The sequence below is a fragment of the Heteronotia binoei genome, chromosome 21, assembly GCF_032191835.1.
Source record: "Heteronotia binoei isolate CCM8104 ecotype False Entrance Well chromosome 21, APGP_CSIRO_Hbin_v1, whole genome shotgun sequence".
Lineage (NCBI taxonomy): Eukaryota > Metazoa > Chordata > Lepidosauria > Squamata > Gekkonidae > Heteronotia > Heteronotia binoei.
The window spans coordinates 7828228-7851760 of NC_083243.1; the positions used below are offsets into that span (position 1 = coordinate 7828228).

General features: G+C 49.5%; 1 protein-coding gene across 1 annotated transcript in view; it reads right to left on the bottom strand.

Moving 5' to 3' along the window:
• The window catches only part of LOC132588759 (26S proteasome regulatory subunit 10B), a 45629-nt gene that overhangs the window by 16953 nt on the left and 5143 nt on the right, over nt 1–23533 (bottom strand). Inside the window, exons 2-10 of the mRNA XM_060261173.1 lie at nt 20128–20207; nt 18586–18625; nt 17389–17441; nt 15044–15111; nt 10420–10534; nt 6136–6223; nt 5737–5798; nt 5516–5639; nt 1414–1475 (exon numbers count right to left, since the gene is read on the bottom strand). Of these exons, the coding sequence (XP_060117156.1) occupies nt 1414–1475; nt 5516–5639; nt 5737–5798; nt 6136–6223; nt 10420–10534; nt 15044–15111; nt 17389–17441; nt 18586–18625; nt 20128–20207 (692 nt within the window). The remainder of the gene's footprint in view (nt 1–1413; nt 1476–5515; nt 5640–5736; nt 5799–6135; nt 6224–10419; nt 10535–15043; nt 15112–17388; nt 17442–18585; nt 18626–20127; nt 20208–23533) is intronic.

Consider the following 23533-nt stretch of genomic DNA (forward strand, 5'->3'; position numbering starts at 1 on the left):
TAGCCCCACTTCATGGCTCTCCAGGGTCTCAGGTCAAGGTCTTTCCCATCACCTCCTGCCTGGTCCCTTTAACTGGAGATGCCAGGGATTGAACCTGGGACCTCCTGCATGCCAAGCAAAGCTCTGCCACTGAACTGTAGCCCCACTTCATGGCTCTCCAGGGTCTCAGGTCAAGGTCTTTCCCATCACCTCCTGCCTGGTCCCTTTAACTGGAGATGCTGGGGATTGAACATGGGACCTCCTGCATGCCAAGCAGATGCTCAGCCACTGAGCTACAGCCCCACTTTATGACTCTCCAGGGTCTCAGGCTGAGGTCTTTCCCATCCCCTCCTGCCTGGTCCCTTTAACTGGAGATGCCGGGGATTGAACCTGGGACCTTCTGCATGCCAAGCAGATGCTCAGCCACTGAGCTACAGCCCCACTTCATGGCTCTCCAGGGTCTCAGGCTGAGGTCTTTCCCATCACCTCCTGCCTGGTCCTTTTCACGGGAGCTGCCAGGGATTGAACCTGGGACCTTCTGCATGCCAAGCAGATGCTCTGCCACGGAACTACAGCCCCACTCCATGGCTCTCCAGGGTCTCAGGTCAAGGTCCTTCCCATCACCTCCTGCCTGGTCCATTTAAATGGTCTATGTATATGTCCTTTTGTGGGTGTTGATGTGTTGGTATGTTTGTGGAAGAGCACCTCATTTCGTTGCTCTCATTTTCTTGAGAACAATGACAATCTATCTATCTATCTATCTATCTATCTATCTATCTATCTATCTATCTATCTATCTATCTAACTGGAGATGCCAGGGATTGAGCCTGGGGCCTTCTGCATGCCAGGCAGATGCTCTGCCACTGAGCTATAGCCCCACTTCATGACTCTCCGGGGTCTCAGGCTGAGGTCATCCCCATCACCTCCTCCCTGGACCTTTCTAACTGGAGATGTCGGGGATTGAACCTGGGACTTCCTGCATGCCAAGCAGATGCTCTGCCACGGAGCTACAGCCCCACTTCATGACTCTCCAGGGTCTCAGGTCAAGGTCTTTCCCATCACCTCCTGCCTGTTCCCTTTAACTGCAGGTGCTGGGGATTGAACCTGGGACCTTCTGCATGCCAAGCAGATGCTCTTCCTCTGACCTGCAGCCCCTCCCCAAACACACATGAAGCTGCCTTACATTGAATCAGACCCTTATTTGCTTAAGGTTTGGGCCTTCACTTTCTAAGCGCCCCATATTCTCATCTCTGCAATCAAAGCCAGCAGGGCTGACTGCCTGCCATGCGTGTGCCACCCGCCCTGGACGCCTGGAGGGCAGAACGAGACGCAGAGGCGGACTGGCTTCTGCTGCTTACCAGAGAGAGAGAAACTAGCCAGGGGAGGCAAGGAAGAAGACCCTGCAAGGGCAGCCGCAAGACGGGGAAACGTTACCTCCATTAGAGTCCTCTGAATTTCTCTATCGGCTGAAGTTCCCTCGGAAAAACGACGGCCGCCTAAGAGAAAAACCAGAACGCCATCAGTAGGGGGGACAGAAAGCTGAACAAAGAGCCATTCCCCCCCCTCTCCCCAAATGCTACAACTCAAAGGGCATCCAATGAAACTGAAGGGCAGGAGATTCAGGACAGACAACAAGGATACTTCTTTACATATGAGAGAGTAACTAAAATGTGGAATCTGCTGTCAGAGGGTGTAGTGGTGGCCACTGGAATAAACAGCTTTAACAGACAGATCCAGGTGAGTGACGTCGGCTTGAAGCCGCAGAACAAAGTTCCGAGTCCCCTCAGCCCATCAAGGCACCTTTAAGACCAACTAAATTTTATTCGAGGTATTATAAGCTTTCCTGCGCAAGATAAAGATGTTCTCTTCTGATGTTCTTAGGAAGGCCTCGGCCTCTCTCCCCTGTTGTTGGCCCTCCGGAAAAATTGGTTGGCCATTGTGTGAGACAGGAGGCTGGACTAGATGGACCCTCACTGGTCTGATCCAGCAGGGCTCTTCTGATGTTCTTAGGAAGGCCTTGGCCTCTCTGCCCTGTTGTTGGACCTCCAGAGGAACTGGTTGGCTGCTGTGTGAGACAGGAGGCTGGACTAGATGGACCCTCACTGGCCTGACCCTGCAGGGCTCTTCTGATGTTCTTATGAAGGCCTCAGCCTCCATGCCCTGTTGTTGGCCCTCCAGAGGAACTGGCTGGCCACTGTGTGAGACAGGAGGCTGGACTAGATGGACCCTCCGTGCTCTCATCCAGCAGGGCTCATCTGATGTTCTTATGAAGGTCTCGGCCTCTCTGCTCTGCTGTTGGCCCTCCAGAGGAACTGGTTGGGGGCCACTGTGTGAGACAGGATGCTGGACTAGATGGACCTTCACTGGTCTGATCCAGCAGGGCTCTTCTGAGGTTCTTATGAAGGCCTCGGCCTCTCTGCCCTGTTGTTGGCCCTCCAGAGGAACTGGCTGGCCACAGACAGAGACAGGATGCTGGACTAGGTGGATCACTGGTCTGATCCAGCAGGGCTCTTCTGATGTTCTTATGAAGGCCTCAGCCTCCATGACCTGTTGTTGGCCCTCCAGAGGAACTGGCTGGCCACAGACAGAGACAGGATGATGGACTCTCACTGGTCTGATCCAGCAGGGCTCTTCTGATGTTCTTATGAAGGCCTCAGCCTCCATGTCCTGTTGTTGGCCCTCCAGAGGAACTGGCTGGCCACTGTGTGAGACAGGATGCTGGACTAGATGGACCTTCACTGGTCTGATCCAGCAGGGCTCTTCTGAGGTTCTTATGAAGGCCTCGGCCTCTCTGCCCTGTTGTTGGCCCTCCAGAGGAACTGGTTGACTACAGACGGAGACAGGATGATGGACTGCTGGTCTGATCCAGCAGGGCTCTTCTGATGTTCTTATGAAGGCCTCAGCCTCCATGACCTGTTGTTGGCCTTCCAGAGGAACTGGCTGGCCACAGACAGAGACAGGATGATGGACTGGATGGACTCTCACTGGTCTGATCCAGCAGGGCTCTTATGTTCTTAACCCCCAAAGGCAGTATGCCAAAATCCATAAGCAATGGAAGCTCCCTTGTGCTGGATCAGCCCCTCAAGGTCTGTCTTGTTCAGACAGGCTGGCAGGTCTCTTGCAGAGGTCCTTCTCACCACCTCCTGCCTGGTACTTTCAAATGGAGAGGCTGCCAGGGATGGAACCTGAGACCTTCCCGCATGCCAGATGCTCTGCTACTGAGCCACAGCCCCAATTCCCAAAGTGGTCAAGTCAGGCACAAGGTTTTAGATCAGTAAGTAGAAAAATCTGCTTCAGGGCTGTCCTGAAGCATTGGCCTGTAAATAGAGGGACTTCCTTCAATCACGAGGCAGCTTGGTGTAGTGCGCGGACTCTTATCTGGGAGAACCGGGTTTGACTCCCCACTCCTCCACTCGCAACTGCTGGAATGGCCTTGGGTAAGCCATAGCTCTCGCAGAGCTGTCTTGAAAGGGCAGTTTCTGTCGGAGGTCTCACAGCCCCACCTCCCTCATAGGGTGTCTGTTGGGGGGGAGGGGGAAGTAAAGTAGATTGCGAGCTGCTGCGAGACTCTGAGATTCAGGTGGGATATAAATCCACGACGATGACTGCAGATTTATACCCCGCCCTTCTCTCTGTATTAAAGACTAAGAGCGGATTACTATCTCCTATATCTTCTCCCCCCACAACATCCTGAGGGGTGGTTGGGACTGAGAGGGCTTTCACAGCAGCTGCCCTTTCAAGGACAACTCCTGCAAGGCCATTCCAGCAGCTGCAAGTGGAGAAGTGGGGAATCAAACCCAGTTCTCCCAGATAAGAGTCCACACACTTAACCACTACACCAAACTACGTCCAACAGACCCTTATATTTGCTCCCCAGCTTCCTTGGGTCTTTATACTTTCTGTGGCAAAATGCCCCATTATCTATCAGACTTAACCATTCCAAGTCATCGCAGGGCATCTATGTTGGCTAGACTAAACGCGTTTCCCTCCAAAGTTCTACAACGGAGATATCATCGAGTCCCTTTAGGCGACAGACTCCGTTCCTGTGGAGCGAATATTCCCGACTCAACTCAGCATATATCGCTTGATTGTTCCTTTTATCATAATCTCCGTAAAGATTTATTTTGCAAGCTTTCTTTCTCCCCAGAGTTGTCTATTCTGCCACCCTGTTATTATTCATTGAACGATACTGAGGGGGAGGTTAGCAAGGCGGTGGCAAAATTCTTGGCTGACATCCTTAAATTTAAATCTGGCCATGTATGAATGCATCTGCAAGCTCGGTTTCATTTTGATTTTATCTCCAATGTTGAAATTTTTATATTCTGTGTATTTTTATTTGCAACTGTTATGCCATTGAAGGTTTGGTATGGTATGGACCTTAATAGCACTACACCAAACTGGCTCAAATATCCAATATCATCATCTTCTCTGGATTTTGGAGGACGGTACATTTACTATGAATGGCTCCATGAACTGGACGGCAGCGCCATCAATGGAGGAGATGGGATCTGACCAAATATGTGACGTGTTTTGGAAGTCATCTGAGAGGAAGTGGGCGAGATGATGGCAGATAAACAGCTTTATCAAGCTGCTCCACCATTTTAGTTTTTTTCTTCGTGTTTTTAAACAGACCAGGTGATTTTCTTTGCCCTGATAGGACTATTCTGATCTTTATACAGCAAGATGCTGGTCGGACTGCTAAGCTATTTCGGCAAAACCTCGGAACCACTGATATTAGAAGCTGGGAACTTCCTCCCCCTCCCAGAGAAACAGAATATAGATATTGATAATCAGCTGCTGAAACAATTAGACAGTGAGATTTCTACTCTCTCTTCCTCTAATACGACAAATCCTCACAGAGCTTTAAGAACATAAGAGAAGCCATGTTGGGTCAGGCCAATGGCCCATCCAGTCCAACACTCTGTGTCACATAAGAACATAAGAGAAGCCCTGTTGGATCAGGCCAATGGCCCCTCCAGTCCAACACTCTGTGTCACATAAGAACATAAGAGAAGCCATGTTGGATCAGGCCAATGGCCCATCCAGTTCAACACTCTGTGTCACAGAAGAACATAAGAGAAGCCATGTTGGATCAGCCAATGGACCATCCAGTCCTACACTCTGTGTCACAGAAGAACATAAAAGAAGCCATGTTGGATCAGGCCAATGGCCCCTCCAGCCCAACACTCTGTGTCACATAAGAGAAGCCATGTTGGATCAGGCCAATGTCACATAATAACATAAGAGAAGCCACGTTGGATGAGGCCAATGGCCCATCCAGTCCAACACTCTGTGTCACACAGTGGCCAAAAAACCCCAAGCACCCTCAGGAGGTCCACCAGTGAGACCAGGACACTAGAAGCCCCCCCATTGCTGCCCCCCCACAAGCACCAAGAATCCAGAGCATCACTGCCCCAAACAGAGTTCCAAGAATACGCTGTGGCTAACAGCCACTGATGGACCTCTGCTCCAGATGTTTATCTAATTCCCTCTTGAAGCTGGCTATGCTTCTAGCTGCCGCCACCTCCTGCCTTACCGATGGCATCGATTTCATCCATGAAAATGATGCACGGCTGATGGTCCCTGGCGTAGTTGAACATCTCCCGGATCAGCCGAGCGCTTTCGCCGATGTACTTGTCCACAATGGAACTGGACACAACCTGTAGGAAGAAATTGGGTCATCGGAATGGCAGCCAATCACGTCACACTTCACTTTCCAGAAAACAACAACAACCGGGGTTTGTTTGTTTGTTTTACCTTTAAGAAATTGCAGTCTAGCTGGCTGGCGACAGCTCGGGCCAGGAGAGTTTTCCCCGTACCTGGACGGACGACACGGAAAATGGCAAAGTGAGAGGGCCACGACAGAGAAATGAGGACGAGAACTGGCAGGGTGCAATGGGACTGTGAGTCCTGGCCCTGGGTTCAAATTTATTTATTGCAACATTTATATTCTGCCTTTCTTCGTGATTTAAGGCAGCTTACGGTGACAGTTTAAAATTTTCCATTAAAACCAAAGGTCAAGAAGCAAACCCCAAATCCCTTTTAAAAGCCCTTTAAAAGATTCCTGCCAATTAACACCGCCCACTCCCCCCCCCCCGCAAAGAGACGGCCTGTTCAATCTGGGCAAGCGTGAAGTTGTGCCAAAGGGACACTGACCTGGTGGGCCGTACAGCAAGCAGCCTTTGGGGGGGATGATCCCCACCCGCTGGAACAATTCTGGATTTGTCAGAGGCAGTTCTATAACCTGCAAGGGGAAGAAGCAAAATGTCGGTTGGGGTTCCAGAATGGAAGATTCGCTGTCCACGCTGAAGTCCGTCTAAAGAACAGTGGGAGGCAAGAAACCGCTTCCCCCCCATAGTTTTGCTCCATCTGGGATGGCAAGCCTTAAGGAGAAGAAGAGAAGAATTGCAGATTTATACCCCGCTCTTCTCTCTGAATCAGAGACTCAGAGCGGCTTACAATCTCCTATATCTTCTCCCCCCACAACAGACACCCTGTGAGGTGGGTGGGTCTGAGAGAAGAAGACTGCAGATTTATACCCACCCTTCTCTCTGAATCAGAGACTCAGAGCGGCTTACAATCTCCTATATCTTCTCCCCCCACAACAGACACCCTGTGAGGTGGGTGGGGCTGAGAGGTCTCTCTCAGAAGCCGCCCTTTCAAGGATAGAGGCTCAGAGTGGCCTACAATCTCCTATATCTTCTCCCCCCACAACAGACACCCTGTGAGGCGGGCGGGGCTGAGAGAGCTCTGACAGAAGCTGCCCTTTCAAGGACAACTCCTGTGAGAGCTCTGGCTGACCCAAGGCCATCCCAGCAGCTGCAAGTGGAGGAGTGGGGGAATCGAACCCGGTTCTCCCAGATAAGAGTCCGCACATTTAACTGAACTTCAGCTGTTCAAATGGGACGGAGGGGGGACTCACAGGTGAACTTGCGAGATATCAAATCACCCTACTGATTTGTTAAGGTCAGGATTGCCCAAAGAGTAGCGGCAGCTCTCCAAGGCCTTATGCGGAGGTCTTTCACGGCCCCTCTATTCATGCAGGCCGTGACCTGGGAAGCCCAGGTTAGCTCAATGTCGTGGGATTTCAGAAATGAAGCAGGGTCAGCCCTCGTTAGCATTTGGAGAGGAAAAGACCAAGGGGTCACTATGCAGAGGCAGGCAACGGCAAGCCACCTCCGCACACCTCTTGCCCCGAAAACTCCATGGCAGGGGTGTCAAACTCATTTGCTGTGGGGGTCAGATCTGACATAAATGAGATCTTGTTGGGGCGGGCCATGCCAGGCCGGGCCGTGTGTGTACTTGCTTAAGATTAGGTAGCAGAGATATAAATTTTATAAAGAACACCGACAAACACAAATACGTTTTTTAAAACAAAACCCTTAAAACATGCTTAAAACGTTAGCCCTCGTTGGTCTTATAGGTGCTTTCTTCGTATCTCTCCCATGGGATCCAGGGAACTGGGCAAAGGAAGCTCTGGCTCTTTCCTTCCTTCCCCAGCGGACCGAGAGAGAGAAGGAAGAGAGGCTTGGTTCAGTAGCCTTCCTGTGTGACTGAGAGACCCTGGCAAAGGAAGCTCTGCCTTCCCCCCACCCCTCCTTCCTCCCCAAGGGAGGAGCCTCCGCCAATGGAGGTTTTGCTCTGTAGCTCCTGTGTGATTGAGCAAGCCTGGCAAAGCAAGCTCTTTCTACCCCCTTCCTCCCCAAGAGAGGAGCCTCAGCCAATGGAGAAAACAGAGGTTTTGCTCTGTAGCTCCTGTGCGATTGAGCAAGCCTGGAACAGCAAGCTCTTTCTACCCCCTTCCTCCCCAATAGAGGAGCCTCCGCCAATGGAGAAAACAGAGGTTTTGCTCTGTAGCTCCTGTGCGATTGAGCAAGCCAGGCAAAGCAAGCTCTTTCTACCCCCTTCCTCCCCAAGAGAGGAGCCTCAGCCAATGGAGAAAACAGAGGTTTTGCTCTGTAGCTCCTGTGCGATTGAGCAAGCCTGGCAAAGCAAGCTCTTTCTACCCCCTTCCTCCCTAAGAGAGGAGCCTCTGCCAATGGAGAAAACAGAGGTTTTGCTCTGTAGCTCCTGTGCGATTGAGCAAGCCTGGAACAGCAAGCTCTTTCTACCCTCTTCCTCCCCAAGAGAGGAGCCTCAGCCAATGGAGAAAACAGAGGTTTTGCTCTGTAGCTCCTGTGCAATTGAGCAAGCCTAGAACAGCAAGCTCTTTCTACCCCCTTCCTCCCCAATAGAGGAGCCTCCGCCAATGGAGAAAACAGAGGTTTTGCTCTGTAGCTCCTGTGCGATTGAGCAAGCCTGGCAAAGCAAGCTCTTTCTACCCCCTTCCTCCCCAAGAGAGGAGCCTCCGCCAATGGAGAAAACAGAGGTTTTGCTCTGTAGCTCCTGTGTGATTGAGCAAGCCTGGCAAAGCAAGCTGTGATGCAGAAGGAAGCAAGAGAGAAGGAAGCAGATGACAACCAGTTGCTCGGGGGCCTGATAGGAGCCCTCCGGGGGCCCGATTCAGAACCCGAACTGTATGTTCGACACCTCTGCTCTATGGAGCTGCCAAACGTTGGCTGTGATTTGATGCAATTTCCACCACCACTGTCCACGGAATGCAGAGGCTCTTCCCCCCCTGAGCCAGGGCCCCTCAGGTGATGGAATGTTCTTGCATGCAATTTTAAAAATATCCCCACCACCCATCAGGAAGATCTCAGTCCAGGGGCAGGGATGAAGGCTACCCTCTGGCATGACAGGTTCCCCAACATGCCACTTAGTTTTTCGGAGCTTTTAGTCTACCGGTCTGCTCAGTGAATGGTGGCTGGCACCCTCCTGCAGCCCGAGGGAACTTCCTTCGCGGAAGAGGGTCTCCCGCTGAGCAGAAGAGTCCCTCGAACAAGGGGGCGTCTCCCTGAGCACCGCCATTAGCTGAGTGGCCAGAAACAATCTTTTGGTAGGACTGATTGACTTTTGGAATGTGGTTATCATTATTATTATTACCAGGAGGGCAGATTGCATGCATTCTGTGTGTGTGTGTGTGTGTCTATACACACACATATATTGGCCACTGTGTGACACAGAGTGTTGGACTGGATAGGCCATTGGCCTGATCCAACATGGCTTCTCTTATGTTCTTATGTGACACGGAGTGTTGGACTGGATGGGCCATTGGCCTGACCCAACATGGCTTCTCTTATGTTCCTATGTGACACGGAGTGTTGGACTGGAGGGGCCATTGGCCTGATCCAACATGGCTTCCCTTATGTTCTTATGTGACACAGAGTGTTGGACTGGAGGGGCCATTGGCCTGATCCAACATGGCTTCTCTTATGTTCTTATGTGACACAGAGTGTTGGACTGGAGGGGCCATTGGCCTGATCCAACATGGCTTCTCTTATGTTCTTATGTGACACGGAGTGTTGGACTGGATGGGCCATTGGTCTGATCCAATATGGCTTCTCTTATGTGACACAGAGTGTTGGACTGGATGGGCCATTGGCCTGATCCAACATGGCTTCTCTTATGTTCTTATGTGACACGGAGTGTTGGACTGGATGGGCCATTGGCCTGATCCAACATGGCTTCTCTTATGTTCTTATATGACACAGAGTGTTGGACTGGAGGGTCCACTGGCCTGATCCAACATGGCTTCTCTTATGTTCTTATGTGACACAGAGTGTTGGACTGGATGAGCCATTGGCCTGATCCAACATGGCTTCTCTTCTGTTCTTATGTGACACAGAGTGTTGGACTGGAGGGGCCATTGGCCTGATCTAACATGGCTTCTCTTATGTTCTTATGTGACACAGAGTGTTGGACTGGATGGGCCATTGGCCTGATCCAACATGGCTTCCCTTATGTTCTTATGTGACACAGAGTGTTGGACTGGATGGGCCATTGGCCTGATCCAACATGGCTTCCCTTATGTTCTTATGTGACACAGACTGTTGGACTGGATGGGCCATTGGCCTGATCCAACATGGCTTCCCTTATGTTCTTATGTGTGACACAGAGTGTTGGACTGGATGGACCATTGGCCTGATCCAACACGGCTTCTCTTACGTTCTTACTCCTCCCTCTAAGCCCCCGTAAGAATCCAAGGAGCTCACTTGCATAGCCATCAGGACATGTTTGACTCGATCCATATGTATACGCAATGAAGAAAAAATACTGCCGAAAGTATGACATTGAAAATACTGTTTTGAGGGTCAGAGCTTGATTTCCAAAATACGAGAGCAAATGGAAAGGGCGGGTGGGGGGGCATTAGGGAGGGACGGCCTGCAAACTACTTTCAGAGGCTTCATGACCCACAGGATGGGAAACCGTGGTGGGGAGGATCACTGTCTGGTGGCCAAAATGAGCCAAGGATTCAAGCCTCTTGCCCTGCTATCCCGAAGTTCACCAGCTTCCCGCCGCATCAGACCCATTCCCCACACCCATGATGAAACGGACGAGTACCTCTCTCAGTTCCCGGATTTGTTCCGACAGTCCTCCGATCTCGGAGTAGGAGACGTTTCCAGGATCTTCGTGAGACATATTGTAAACCAACGGGTCCACCTCCCTTGGCAAATATCTACATTGGAGAAGGGGCGACACAATACTCTCTACTATTGCATTCTGGCCCAACCATTTTTAAAAAAAATTTCTTGAAACCATGTTCTAATTTGAAATTGGAGGGACGGTGGCTCAGTGGTAGAGCATCTGCTTGGGAAGCAGAAGGTCCCAGGTTCAATCCCCGGCATCTCCAAAAAAGGGTCCAGGCAAATAGATGTGAAAAACCTCAGCTTGAGACCCTGGAGAGCCGCTGCCAGTCTGAGAAGACAAGACTGACTTTGATGGACCGAGGGTCTGATTCAGTATAAGGCAGCTTCCTATGTCCATATGTACTCTCTATTTTATTAATGGCGGCTAAAATCAATGTGGCACAATGTTGGAAATCTGACAAAAGTCCTAGTATTTGTCAATGGGATCTCGATTCAAGATAAGTTGGCATCCTGCATACCGAAATACGAAAATCCATTATTAGCAGATACCTTCGTTGAAAGATGGTTTGGGTTTTTTGCATACATAAATGAAAATCCATCATCCAGTTCATCTATTCCAACTAAATATCTGGACTACATTCTGTATTAATTGGATCTCCGAATATGTTGTTAACATGTAACCCGAGTTAAGGTTTTCTGTATGTAAGTTTTATTTATGTTTATCTTTTTGCACTTCTTCTGTATGTCTTATAACTGTAAGTGATGTTGTTTTTATATACTCAGTATTGGTTTTACGATGCTAAAAAATAATAAAAATGGTGAGTTATTAAAAAAAAATTCTTAAGAACAACTCCAGTGCCTTTTCCCAAACAGCTGTAACCCTCGCAGGAAAAATGGGAGACACCTGCATTTGTTATAAAATATCTATAACCAGGGTCTCCAATAATGTTCCCTCTAAGGCGCAGAGTCTTGTGAGCAAAAATTCTACTTTGCGAGCGACTGGCATTAAAGTTGTGAGCTACTGCATAAATTAGTGTGCTCTGGGGTCGTCCTTCCTCAGCTCAGACAAAAACGTGTGAGCTGGAGGCTAAAAATCTGTGAGCTAGCTCACGCCAACTCAGCTTAGAGGGCACACCGCTCCCCAACCTTTTTGAGCATTGGGGCACCGTTTGATTCCTGATGCCAGGTGGTGGGCACCACCAGAGAGCAGCCCCTGTGGGAGGTACACACAGCGTCACTCCTACGCAGATGAGCAAGGAATAATTTTGAGAACCAGCTGGGAAAAGAGAAGTAAAAGAGAGAATGAAGCCAACGTAATAGTGGCAGCTGCCGCCGAAACGGCATCGTTTTAATCTGCCCAGCCGATCAGATCTCCAACGGCCAATCAGAAGCCCTGCTGGGCTGGAGGCCCACCTGGCCCTGCCCACTTTCTAAAGACACTTGATGGGCACCAAGAAAGGTGTTGAGGGATCCATGGGCACCACATTCAGAACTCCCGGTCTATAAAGTGTTTTTCCTTAATATTCAAAACACGTCACCAGAGAGTGGGGTGACGGAATGTTCTCCACAGGAAATGTTCACGTGTTTCTCTCCCCACCCCCCACCGTGGAAATTTTCTTCATCACTAAAGCGTCGCTGCTTCATAAACTTTAAGAAGGGACGGATGCCACTCTCAACAAAATGTTACAGAAAGCTTGGCCAGTTTCAAAGCTGTAATCAAATGTTTTCCAAATGACTATTTATAGAAATTGTGTTTTATTGTTTTGTAAACCGGTGTGTGGGTGTGTGTTAAAAATATATACGATCCAAGTAGCAAAAATTTAAGAATTCAGCTAATGGGCAGTGCAGGATTAGCAAAATGCTTTCATGGCATAGTTTCACTCTCTCAAAACGTAGTATGAAGGTTTTTATGGGAGGCAATACGCAGCATTTAGTAATATGTATTCTATGTATGCATGCTCAGAGGTGGAATTCTAGCAGGAGCTCCTTTGCATATTAGGCCAATCCTCCAAGAGTTTACAAGATTCTTTTTTGTAAGCTCTTGGGAGGATTGGCTACATCAGGGGTGTGTGGCCTAATATGCAAAGGAGCTCCTGCTAGAATTCCACCTTACAAGGTTCTTTTTGTAAGCTCTTGGAGGATTGGCTACATCAGGGGTGTGTGGCCTAATATGCAAAAAAGCTCCTGCTAGAATTTCACCTTACAAGGTTCTTTTTTGTAAGCTCTTGGAGGATTGGCTACATCAGGGGTGTGTGGCCTAATATGCAAAGGAGCTCCTGCTAGAATTCCACCTTACAAGGTTCTTTTTTGTAAGCTCTTGGAGGATTGGCTACATCAGGGGTGTGTGGCCTAATATGCAAAGGAGGTCCTGCTAGAATTCCACCTTACAAGGTTCTTTTTTGTACGCTCTTGGAGGATTGGCTGCATCAGGGGGTGTGGCCTAATATGCAAAGGAGGTCCTGCTAGAATTCCTTACAGGGCTCTCAGTACAGGGCCTACTGGAAGCTCCAGGAGGATTGGCTACATCAGGGGTGTGTGGCCTAATATGCAAAGGAGGTCCTGCTAGAATTCCTTACAAGGCTGTCAGTACAGGGCCTACTGGAAGCTCCTGGAGGATTGGCTACATCAGGGGTGTGTGGCCTAATATGCAAAGGAGGTCCTGCTAGAATTCCTTACAGGGCTCTCAGTACAGGGCCTACTGGAAGCTCCTGGAGGATTGGCTGCATCAGGGGTGTGTGGCCTAATATGCAAAGGAGGTCCTGCTAGAATTCCTTACAGGGCTCTCAGTACAGGGCCTACTGGAAGCTCCAGGAGGATTGGCTGCATCAGGGGGTGTGGCCTAATATGCAAAGGAGGTCCTGCTAGAATTCCTTACAGGGCTCTCAGTACAGGGCTTACTGTAAGCTCTTGGAGGATTGGCTACATCAGGGGGTGTGTGGCCTAATATGCAAAGGAGGTCCTGCTAGAATTCCTTACAGGGCTCTTCGTACAGGGCCTACTGGAAGCTCCTGGAGGATTGGCTACATCAGGGTGTGTGTGGCCTAATATGCAAAGGAGGTCCTGCTAGAATTCCTTACAGGGCTCTCAGTACAGGGCCTACTGGAAGCTCCAGGAGGATTGGTTACATCAGGGGTGTGTGGCCTAATATGCAAAGGAGGTCCTGCTAGAATTCCTTACAGGGCTCTCAGTACAGGGCCTACTGGAAGCTCCTGGAGGATTGGCTACATCAGGGGGTGTGTGGCCTAATATGCAAAGGAGGTCCTGCTAGAATTCCTTACAGGGCTCTCAGTACAGGGCCTACTGGAAGCTCCAGGAGGATTGGCTACATCAGGGGTGTGTGGCCTAATATGCAAAGGAGGTCCTGCTGGAATTCCTTACAAGGCTCTTTGCACAGGGCATTCTGCAAGCTCCAGGAGGATTGGCTACATCAGGGGTGTGTGGCCTAATATGCAAAGGAGGTCCTGCTAGAATTCCTTACAGGGCTCTTTGCACAGGGCCTTCTGCAAGCTCCAGGAGGACTGGCTGCATCAGGGGTGTGTGGCCTAATATGCAAAGGAGGTCCTGCTAGAATTCCTTACAGGGCTCTCAGTACAGGGCCTACTGGAAGCTCCAGGAGGATTGGCTACATCAGGGGGTGTGGCCTAATATGCAAAGGAGGTCCTGCTGGAATTCCTTACAGGGCTCTCAGTACAGGGCCTAGTGGAAGCTCCAGGAGGATTGGCTACATCAGGGGGGTGGGGCCTAATATGCAAAGAAGCTCCTGCTAGAATTACACCTGTGTATGCTACAGATACATGCAAGACATTTTGGGCCAATTAACATGCTGTAACATGTAGGTTTACAATACATTACTGAACAGTTAGTTCCGCATAATAAAGTTTAACTTGAAATCTAAATATGCTTCTTAAGTATTCAGCCTGCGTGGGGGTTGATTATGTGGGCAGAAATGCACTTGTTTACTACACCTGAGTTCTCATTTCAACTTTTATTTTTCCTGCTTTTCAGATAGCAAAAGCTCCATGCTCTAAGACCGCACACACAAAAAAAGGTTTTGCGCATATACCGTGAACATTTGCTTGCACAAAACTCAAGCATTCAGACTTTTCATTTCTGAAGATAAGCCCACTGGTACTATTGTAAATAAGTTGTACTTTATGCTTTTGAAGCTGTTAAAGCAGTAAAACAGAGCAAAATAAAATAAAGCATAAGCTTAGCAATGTAAATACTGCCTATATTTTGATTTCCTCTCATTTTCTGTGCGCGTTAACTGATGTCAATTTGCTTCCCACGGAGGGTGATCCTATGAATTAATGCTCTCGCACAAGTCTTGCAAACTGAAGGCCGTGGCTTCCCCTGCTAAGGCAAGCCATCTCGCCCAAATCCCTACTTTTATCCAAAGACATCTCCCCTCCCCACAAGCGGCTTCAACATTCCACATTGTTTCAGTCCCTTCTTATTTTTAAAGCATTTGGTTCCATTGTACTGCCGAGAATGCAAGTCTCTGAGATACAAATTTTAAAGAATACTTTTCCTTTAAAAAAATAACAGCCCTCTTCATGGCTCTACCTGCTCTCCCCCAATTTGATGCACGACCTTACCTCATAATGGTCAGGGTGGTCATATCCAGGGCGACTCTCGTGCCCGGCTTCAGCTTGCTTTTATCCAGCTGGAGGCAGGAAAAGAAACAACCCCAAAGCCCAACTGTTAAAAGAATGCCCAAACAGAGAATATCTTAATGGAGGAGGGCAGTGCTTGTCTGACCTCCTTGTCCTATAGGGCAGCGGCTCCCAACCTTTTTGGCACCAGGGACTGGTTTTGTAGAAGACAATTTTTCCAAGGGCTGGGAGCGTGGCACTGGGGTTTCTGCTACGTCCCTGCCCCCTATGGGGGTCTTTAAATAATGCCCCGGTATAAATCGATGGTGCGGTCTCATTTGGAATATCGTGTACAATTCTGGTCAATGCACCTCAAAAAGGATATCATAGCATTGGAAAAAGTCCAGAAAAGGGCAACTAGAATGATTAAAGGGTTGGAACACTTTCCCTATGAAGAAAGGTTGAAACGCTTGGGGCTCTTTAGCTTGGAGAAACGTCGACTGCGGGGTGACATGATAGAGGTTTATAAGATAATGCATGGTATGTAGAGTAGAGAAAGAAGTACTTTTCTCCCTTTCTCACAATACAAGAACTCGCAGGCATTCGATGAAATTGCTGAGCAGTCGGGTTAGAACTGATGAAAGGAAGTACTTCTTCACCCAAAGGGTGATTAACATGTGGAATTCACTGCCACAGGAGGTGGTGGCGGCTACAAGCATAGCCAGCTTCAAGAAGGGATTGGATAAAACTATGGAGCAGAGGTCCATCAGTGGCTATTAGCCACAGTGTGTATATATATATATGTGTGTGTGTGTGTGTGTGTAAATATACATACACACACACACATATATATATAAATAAAAATATAATTTTTTTGGCCACTGTGCGACACAGAGTGTTGGACTGGATGGGCCATTAGCCTGATCCAACATAGTTTCTCTTAAGTTCTTATATGACACAGAGTGTTGGACTGGAGGGGCCATTGGCCTGATCCAACATGGTTTCTCTTAAGTTCTTATGTGACTCAGAGTGTTGGACTGGAGGGGCCATTGGCCTGATCCAACATGGCTTCTCTTAAGTTCTTATGTGACTCAGAGTGTTGGACTGGAGGGGCCATTGGCCTGATCCAACATGGCTTCTCTTAAGTTCTTATGTGACACAGAGTGTTGGACTGGAGGGGCCATTGGCCTGATCCAACATGGCTTCTCTTAAGTTCTTATGTGACACAGAGTGTTGGACTGGAGGGGCCATTGGCCTGATCCAACATGGGTTCTCTTACGTTCTTATGTAACACAGAGTGTTGGACTGGATGGGCCATTGGCCTGATCCAACATGCCTTCTCTTATGTTCTTATGTGACACAGAGTGTTGGACTGGATGGGCCATTGGCCTGATCCAACATGACTTCTCTTATGTTCTTACGTGACACAGAGTGTTGGACTGGATGGGCCATTGGCCTGATCCAACATGGCTTCTCTTATGAGGAGAGACTGGGGCTTCTTCTGCCATGTCCCCACCAGGCAGCAAGGCAGCAGAAGCAGCCAATCTGCCTCCCCCACCCATTGAAAGACCCTCACCAATCAGCTGAGGTTGCTGGGAAGCCGTGCTTGGAGGAGAGCACACGCCAACACACCATCCTACCCCTCTCAGCTTCCCAAGTCTATGACCTGGGAAGCTGAGAGCACCATGCCTGTGCAGCCCAATTGTTAATAGCCTACGGACCGGGCAGGTCCGCAGCCCAGGGGGGTTGGGGACCCCTGCTGTAGAGTCACTAGTAAGACCTCACCATCTTATAGTTCTGCCCCTCCCCAGTACAGAGTACTCAAAACAGTCCCCAGCCCAAAAGCGAATAGCTCATTTCGGTTTTTAAAAACCTGTGAGAAAAAAGAGTCCAGGAGAACCTTCAAAACTAACAGGCGAGCCCGATCTCATCAGATCTCTGAAGCTAAGCCGGGTCGGCCCTGGCTTGTATTTGGATGAGAGACCTCCAAGGCATACCAGGGCTGAATTACAGAGGCAGGCGACGGCAAGCCACCTCTGAACATCTCTTGCCTTTCAGCCCCACTAGGGGTCGCCAGACATCAGCTTGACTTGATGGCAAAAAAAAGACTAATATTTATGGAAGGAGGGGCTTCTGAGAGTCACTGGCCAATCAGAAGCCTTCCTAGACAAACACCCCACCTGGCTCTGCTCACTTTTCAAAAACCCTTGGCCAGCACCAGGAACAGCGTTGGCAGGCACCGAGGTGCCCACTGGCCCCATGCTGAAACCCCTTGGCTTAAAGCCTCGAACGCATTCACCAAAGTGACGATTTTAGACACCGATGAGCGAATTCCAGAGGCCGCTTACCTGGCGCCGACAACCGACAACGTATCTCGGTCCATTTGTAGCTTTGACGATGACTGCAGGCAGCAAAGGGAACAAAAAAAACCCACCATACATCAGTGACTCAGAAGCTATCTGGGACAAGGCCAGCAAAAGGGAGGAAGGCTGCGCCGTTTGACAGCAGGTCCCGCTCCTTTGTGCCTGGCCCTCGTCATTGTTGATTTAAGCCAAAGGACTCCTTTCAGGGAAGAGGGACTGCGGCTCAGTGGCAGAGCCTCTGCTTTGCACGCAGAAGGTCACAGGTTCCCTCCTGGGCATCTCCACTTTAAAAGAGTTCAGGTGGAAGGTGGTGGGAAGGACCCCTGCCTGAGACTCTGGGGAGCTCCTGCCAGTCTGAGTAGACAACACTGACCTTGATGGACCGAGGGTCAGATTCAATAGGAGACAGCTTTATGCTTCTGCCACATTAAAGAGTGAGGTTTGCGCCTTCTGCTCACAGCGCTGCCACCCTCCCGCCCAAGAGGCTTATATCAGAGGTAATGTCCCCTCTAAGCCAGGGGTGTCAAACTTGGTCTTAAAGGTGCTTTCTTTGTATTCCTCCCATGGGATCGAGGGAACTGGGCAAAGGAAGCTCTGGCTCTTTCCTTCCTTCCCCAGAGGACAGGGAGGGGGAGGAGCCTCAGCCAACAGAAGGAAGAGAGGCTTGGCTCAGTAGCTCTGCTGTGTGATTGAGAGAGCCTGACACAGCAAGCTCTCCCTCCCTAAGGGAGGAGCCTCAGCCAATGGAGAAAATGGAGGCTTTGCTCTGTAGCTCTGCTGTGCGATTGAGCAAGCCTCGCAAAGCAAGCTGTGACACAGAAAGAAGCAAGAGGGAGAAAGGAGCAGATGGCAGGCAGTTGCTCGGGGCCTGATGGGAGCCCTCCAAGGGCCTGATTTGGCCCCCAGGCCGGATGTTCGACACCCCTGCTCTAAGCTGCAGAGTCTTGTGAGCAAAAATTCTTCTTTGGGAGCTACTGGCATTAAAGTTGTGAGCTCCTGGATAAATTAGTGTGCTCTGGGGTCATCCTTCCTGAGCTAAGACAAAAATGTGTGAGCTGGAGGCTAAAAATCTGTGAGCTAGCTCACACCAACTCAGCTTAGAGGGAACACTGATCAGAGGCAGGCACATCAGGGTAAGGCCAAGATTAGGAAAGCCAGCCACTTCCCACCCAGACTACTTACACTTCTCTTCTGTTAACTGTTTGAGAACCTCACCGACGATCTGTTAAATAAGCGAGAAAGGAAAAATTAGGCACACATATGGAAGCTCTCTTCCCGACTGTCATCTTGAATGCACACTGGGGAGGGTCTGTAGCTCAGCAGTACAGGCTCTGCTTGGCATGCAGAAGGTCCCAGGTTCAATCCTCGGCATCTCCACTCAAAAGGATCTGGCTGCAGACAATATGAAAAACCTCAGCCTGAGACTCAGAGAGCCACTGCCCATATGAGCGGACAAAATATGTATGTATACACACACAACACGAAGGTTATAGCGACCAAAATTACTAAATTCTAATATACTAAATATACAAAGAACACACGAGGACATAAATATATAACAGAAATGGAAAAGTCTGCATGGGATGGAGAAAGTAGAGAAAGAAGTCCTTTTCTCCCTTTCTCACAATACAAGAACTCATGGGCATTCGATGAAATTGCTGAGCAGTCAGGTTAAAACGGATAAAAGGAAGTCCTTCACCCAAAGGGTGATTAACATGTGGAATTCACTGCCACGGGAGGCATAGCCAGCTTCAAAAGGAGGTTAGATAAAAATATGGAGCAGAGGTCCATCAGTGGCTATTAGCCACAGTGTGTGTGTGTGTGTGTGTATATATATATATAATTTTTTTGGCCACTGTGTGACACAGAGTGTTGGACTGGATGGGCCATTGGCCTGATCCAACATTGCTTCTCTTATGTTCTTATGTGACACAGAGTGTTGGACTGGATGGGCCATTGGCCTGATCCAGCATGGCTTCTCTTATGTTCTTATGTGACACAGAGTGTTGGACTGGATGGGCCATTGGCCTGATCCAACATGGCTTCTTTTATGTTCTTATGAAAGAGTCCCAAACTCTGAGTGTAATATAGAAAAGCACAGAGCGCCAGAGTGCAGGGTGTCGACTTGTAACTCCTGCTTCGACGAGTTTTCACGCAATGTGCTCCACTTCTTAGTTGCTCAAAAAAAGACAGCTTGAAAAGTGCTAATTTCACCTTCCATAAACAACTAATTTATGGCTAGTTTATCGTTGGCCTTGAGCCATTTCAAGCACATGCCGATGTGAAAGATGTTTTGAGACTATGTGTCCTTTTTTTAACCTACAGAAATAGACTAAAACTAGTTACAGAGTTAATATCAGTGCAATATTACTGCAAACTACTGCAAATATTGCATATTAGTGCAATATTTACTACGGCAACACAGCCAACACAGGGAACCAGACAAACTAGTGGAAGATATGTCTATTAGCCTCCATGTTCACAGACTATCTACCTGATTTCCAGTTACAAGGGGGAAGTGCGGGGGGACACCGTCCTCCTCACGCCCTGCTTGTCTGCTATCAACAGGATGACGGAACAAGGTGGTCTGATCTAGCTGAGTGTTTTTTTTTTCACGTTCGCATGCTTCCGCAGTCTGTTTTCTTGCTCAACCCAGTTCCAAACGCAGTCCACATTCACACATTAGGCGCCCGCTGGATGCTCCCATATCCCATAAACATTTACCTGGCCAACGCTCTGCAGAGCCTTGAGGTCATTCTCAGATTTTTCATACTGCTTGGTCAGCTCCTTCAGCTGTTCCCTCACTACAAAGAGAAACGGTAGAGGAAAAAACACTGTGTATACCAGGGGTGGCCAAACTGTGGTTCAGGAGCCACGTGTGACTCTTTCACACATACTGTGTAGCGCTCAAAGCCCCCCACCACACTGTTGGAACGGCTTGGAGAATGCATTTAAAGTCAAAGTTGTTTTCTTTCCACCTCACCCTCCCCTTCCCTCCCTCATCTATTTGCCTTTCTTCCTTCTTCTGGTTCTCAAACATCTGACATTTATGTCTTGCGGCTCTCAAACATCTAATGTTTATTCCACGTGGCTCTTACATTAAGCAAGTTTGGCCACCCCTGGTGTATACTAACAATGAGCAAAAAAACCGGGCAAATGCAAGACATTATTTGGGGGTGGGGATTAAAATAGTTTGACTTCTCTGTGTCTTGTAGGGAGGAGCTGTGGCTCAGCGGAAAAAAAATCTGTTTGGCATGCTGAATGCCCCAAGTTCAATCCCCACAAGGGTCAGGTTGATGTGAAATTCCTCAAGTTGAGACCAAAGAGAGCCATTGCCAGTCTGAGTAGACACCACTGGCCTTGATGGACCAAGGGCTTGAGATTCAGTCCGAGGCAGCTCAACGCATGACACAGTACTGGCAGAGTGTGAACTGGCAGAGACTGACCAAGAGAGAGATCTTGGGGTCGTGGTAGAGAACTCACTGAAAATGTCAAGACAGTGTGCGATTGCAAAAAAAAAGGCCAACGCCATGCTGGGAATTATTAGGAAGGGAATTGAAAACAAATCAGCCAGTATCATAATGCCCCTGTATAAATCAATGGTGCGGTCTCATTTGGAATACTGTGTACAATTCTGGTCACCGCACCTCAAAAAGGATATTATAGCACTGGAAAAAGTCCAGAAAAGGGCAACTAGAATGATTAAAGGGCTGGTACACTTTCCCTATGAAGAAAGGTTGAAACGCTTGGGGCTTTTTAGCTTGGAGAAACGTCGACTGCGGGGTGACATGATCGAGGTTTATAAGATAATGCATGGGATGGAGAAAGTAGAGAAAGAAGTACCGTATTTTTCGGACCATAAGACGCACTCCCCCCCCAAAAAAAGTGGGGGGGAAGTGTGTGCGTCTTATGGAGCGAAGGGACGATAGGGCGTACCTTCCTCCGGGGGGCGGAATCCGCTGCCTCCGCCTCCGATCCCGGTGCTTCCCACGCGCCTGCCTGCCTCCAGCTCTGCTTCCAGCAAGCGCTGGGATCGCTCCATGCTGCCCCCACCGCAAACCCAGCGCTTCGCGAGCGCTGGCTGCGGAGAGGGCAGCGTGCTTCCTCCGTGCCTGTCTGCCTGGCTCCAGCTCTGATTCTTACAGCAAGCGCTGGGATCGGAGGCGGAGGCAGTGGATCGCCCCCCAGAAGGGAGGTGCGTCCTATGGCCCGGAGCGCCTTATTACTTTTCTCCCTTTCTCACAATACAAGAACTCATGGGCATTCAATGAAATTGCTGAGCAGTCGGGTTAGAACGGATAAAAGGAAGTCCTTCTTCACCCCAAGGGTGATTAACATGTTGAATTCACTGCCACAGGAGGTGGTGGCGGCTACAAGCATAGACAGCTTCAAGAGGGGGTTAGATAAAAATATGGAGCAGAGGTCCATCAGTGGCTATTAGACACAGTGTGTGTATGTGTGTGTGTGTGTGTTTGTGTGTGTGTATATATATATAATTTTTTTGGCCACTGTGTGACACAGAGTGTTGGACTGGATGGGCCATTGGCCTGATCCAACAAGGCTTCTCTTATGTTCTTGCAGATATGTGCTAAATCCTTTGCTCTGAAGAAACCAGCAACAATCAAATAAACATGCAAATAAACTAGCAGACTGCAAACTCCTTGCTACCCTAGGAGAGTAACACCTTAAGGATGCCTCACAAAACCTCTTGAGGAGGTCCCCGCAGAGAGGTCCACCTTGCCAAGATCCACAGCAGATCTTCCCTCTTCTGGCTTTCTTTGCAACTCTTCTCTGTTCTTTCACCTTTGGCTCAGACGCTCCCCCCTCTCGGATTTCCTTCTCTGCCTCCAAATGCTCTTCAACCCAGTTTGGTCTCTCTCTCTCTCTCTCTCTCTCTCTGCCTTTCACCTCTTCATCCTCCCCACACTCCTTCCTTCTCTGCATTCTCTGCCACCCCATTTCTCCCTCTCTTCTGCATACCAGCCAGTCCCAACCTCCACTGTCTCCTTCAGACCAAGTTCTTCCAGATGGTCAGCTGCTTGCTGGATGACGACATCACGGCACCTCTGGCGTCACCTTGGACCATCATCTCCACCAGCAAGACTTTGGCCTAGGAGAGACTGCTGCAGCTTTTCTCACCGCCTCCTCCCAGCTGATCAGGTAAGCAAGTTCCTGGCTCGTCTGACACACCGGCTCCCAATATTCTGCCCCCTTGGAGCCTTCTGCTAAGATCAAGAACCACCTCCAGCCCCAGCCTCCTCTCTTCCTGTGGGTTTCCAAGCAGCTGCTGACAGCCAGTTTGGTGTAGTGGTTCAGCGTGAGGACTCTTATCCGGGAGAACCGGGTTGGATCCCCCACTCCTCCACTTGCACCTGTTGGGTCAGCCATAGCTCTCGCAGAGTTGTCCTTGAAAGGGCAGCTTCTGGCAGAGCTCTCTCAGCCTCACCCACCTCACTGGGTGTCTGTTGTGGGGGAGGAAGGGAAAGGAGATTGTGAGCCGCTCTGAGACTCTGTCCTTGAAAGGGCAGCTGCTGTGAGAGCCCTCTCCAGTCCCACCCACCTCACCGGGTGTCTGTTGTGGGGGAGGAAGGGAAAGGAGATTGTAGGCCGCTTGAAAGGGCAGCTGCTGTGAGAGCCCTCTCCAGTCCCACCCACCTCACTGGGTGTCTGTTGTGGGGGAGGAAGGGAAAGGAGATTGTAGGCTGCTCTGAGACCCTGTCCTTGAAAGGGCAGCTTCTGGGAGAGCTCTCTCAGCCACACCCACCTCACAGGGCGTCTGTTGGGGGGGGGGGAGGAGATAAAGGAGATTGTGAGCCGCTCTCTCTGATTCAGAGAGAAGGACAGGGTATAAATCTGCGGTCGTCTTCTTCTATCCAAGCGAGCTTGGCCACCACATTCTTCTTTGAAAGTCTATTTTTCTCGTTTCTCGGAAGGAAATCGATTCCGGTTCCCATATAATCCTGCAGACGCTTACTGGGGAGCAAGAACCACTGAACAAAATGGAATAGGTGCAAACAAGAGGGGGGAAAGCAAGCTCTTGAATGTCAAGGCAGAGAATGACCCCATCCCGATCCTGGGCTACACAAGCTCAGGGCCATGACCTGAGGATCAGACCAAGGCCTTTGACGAT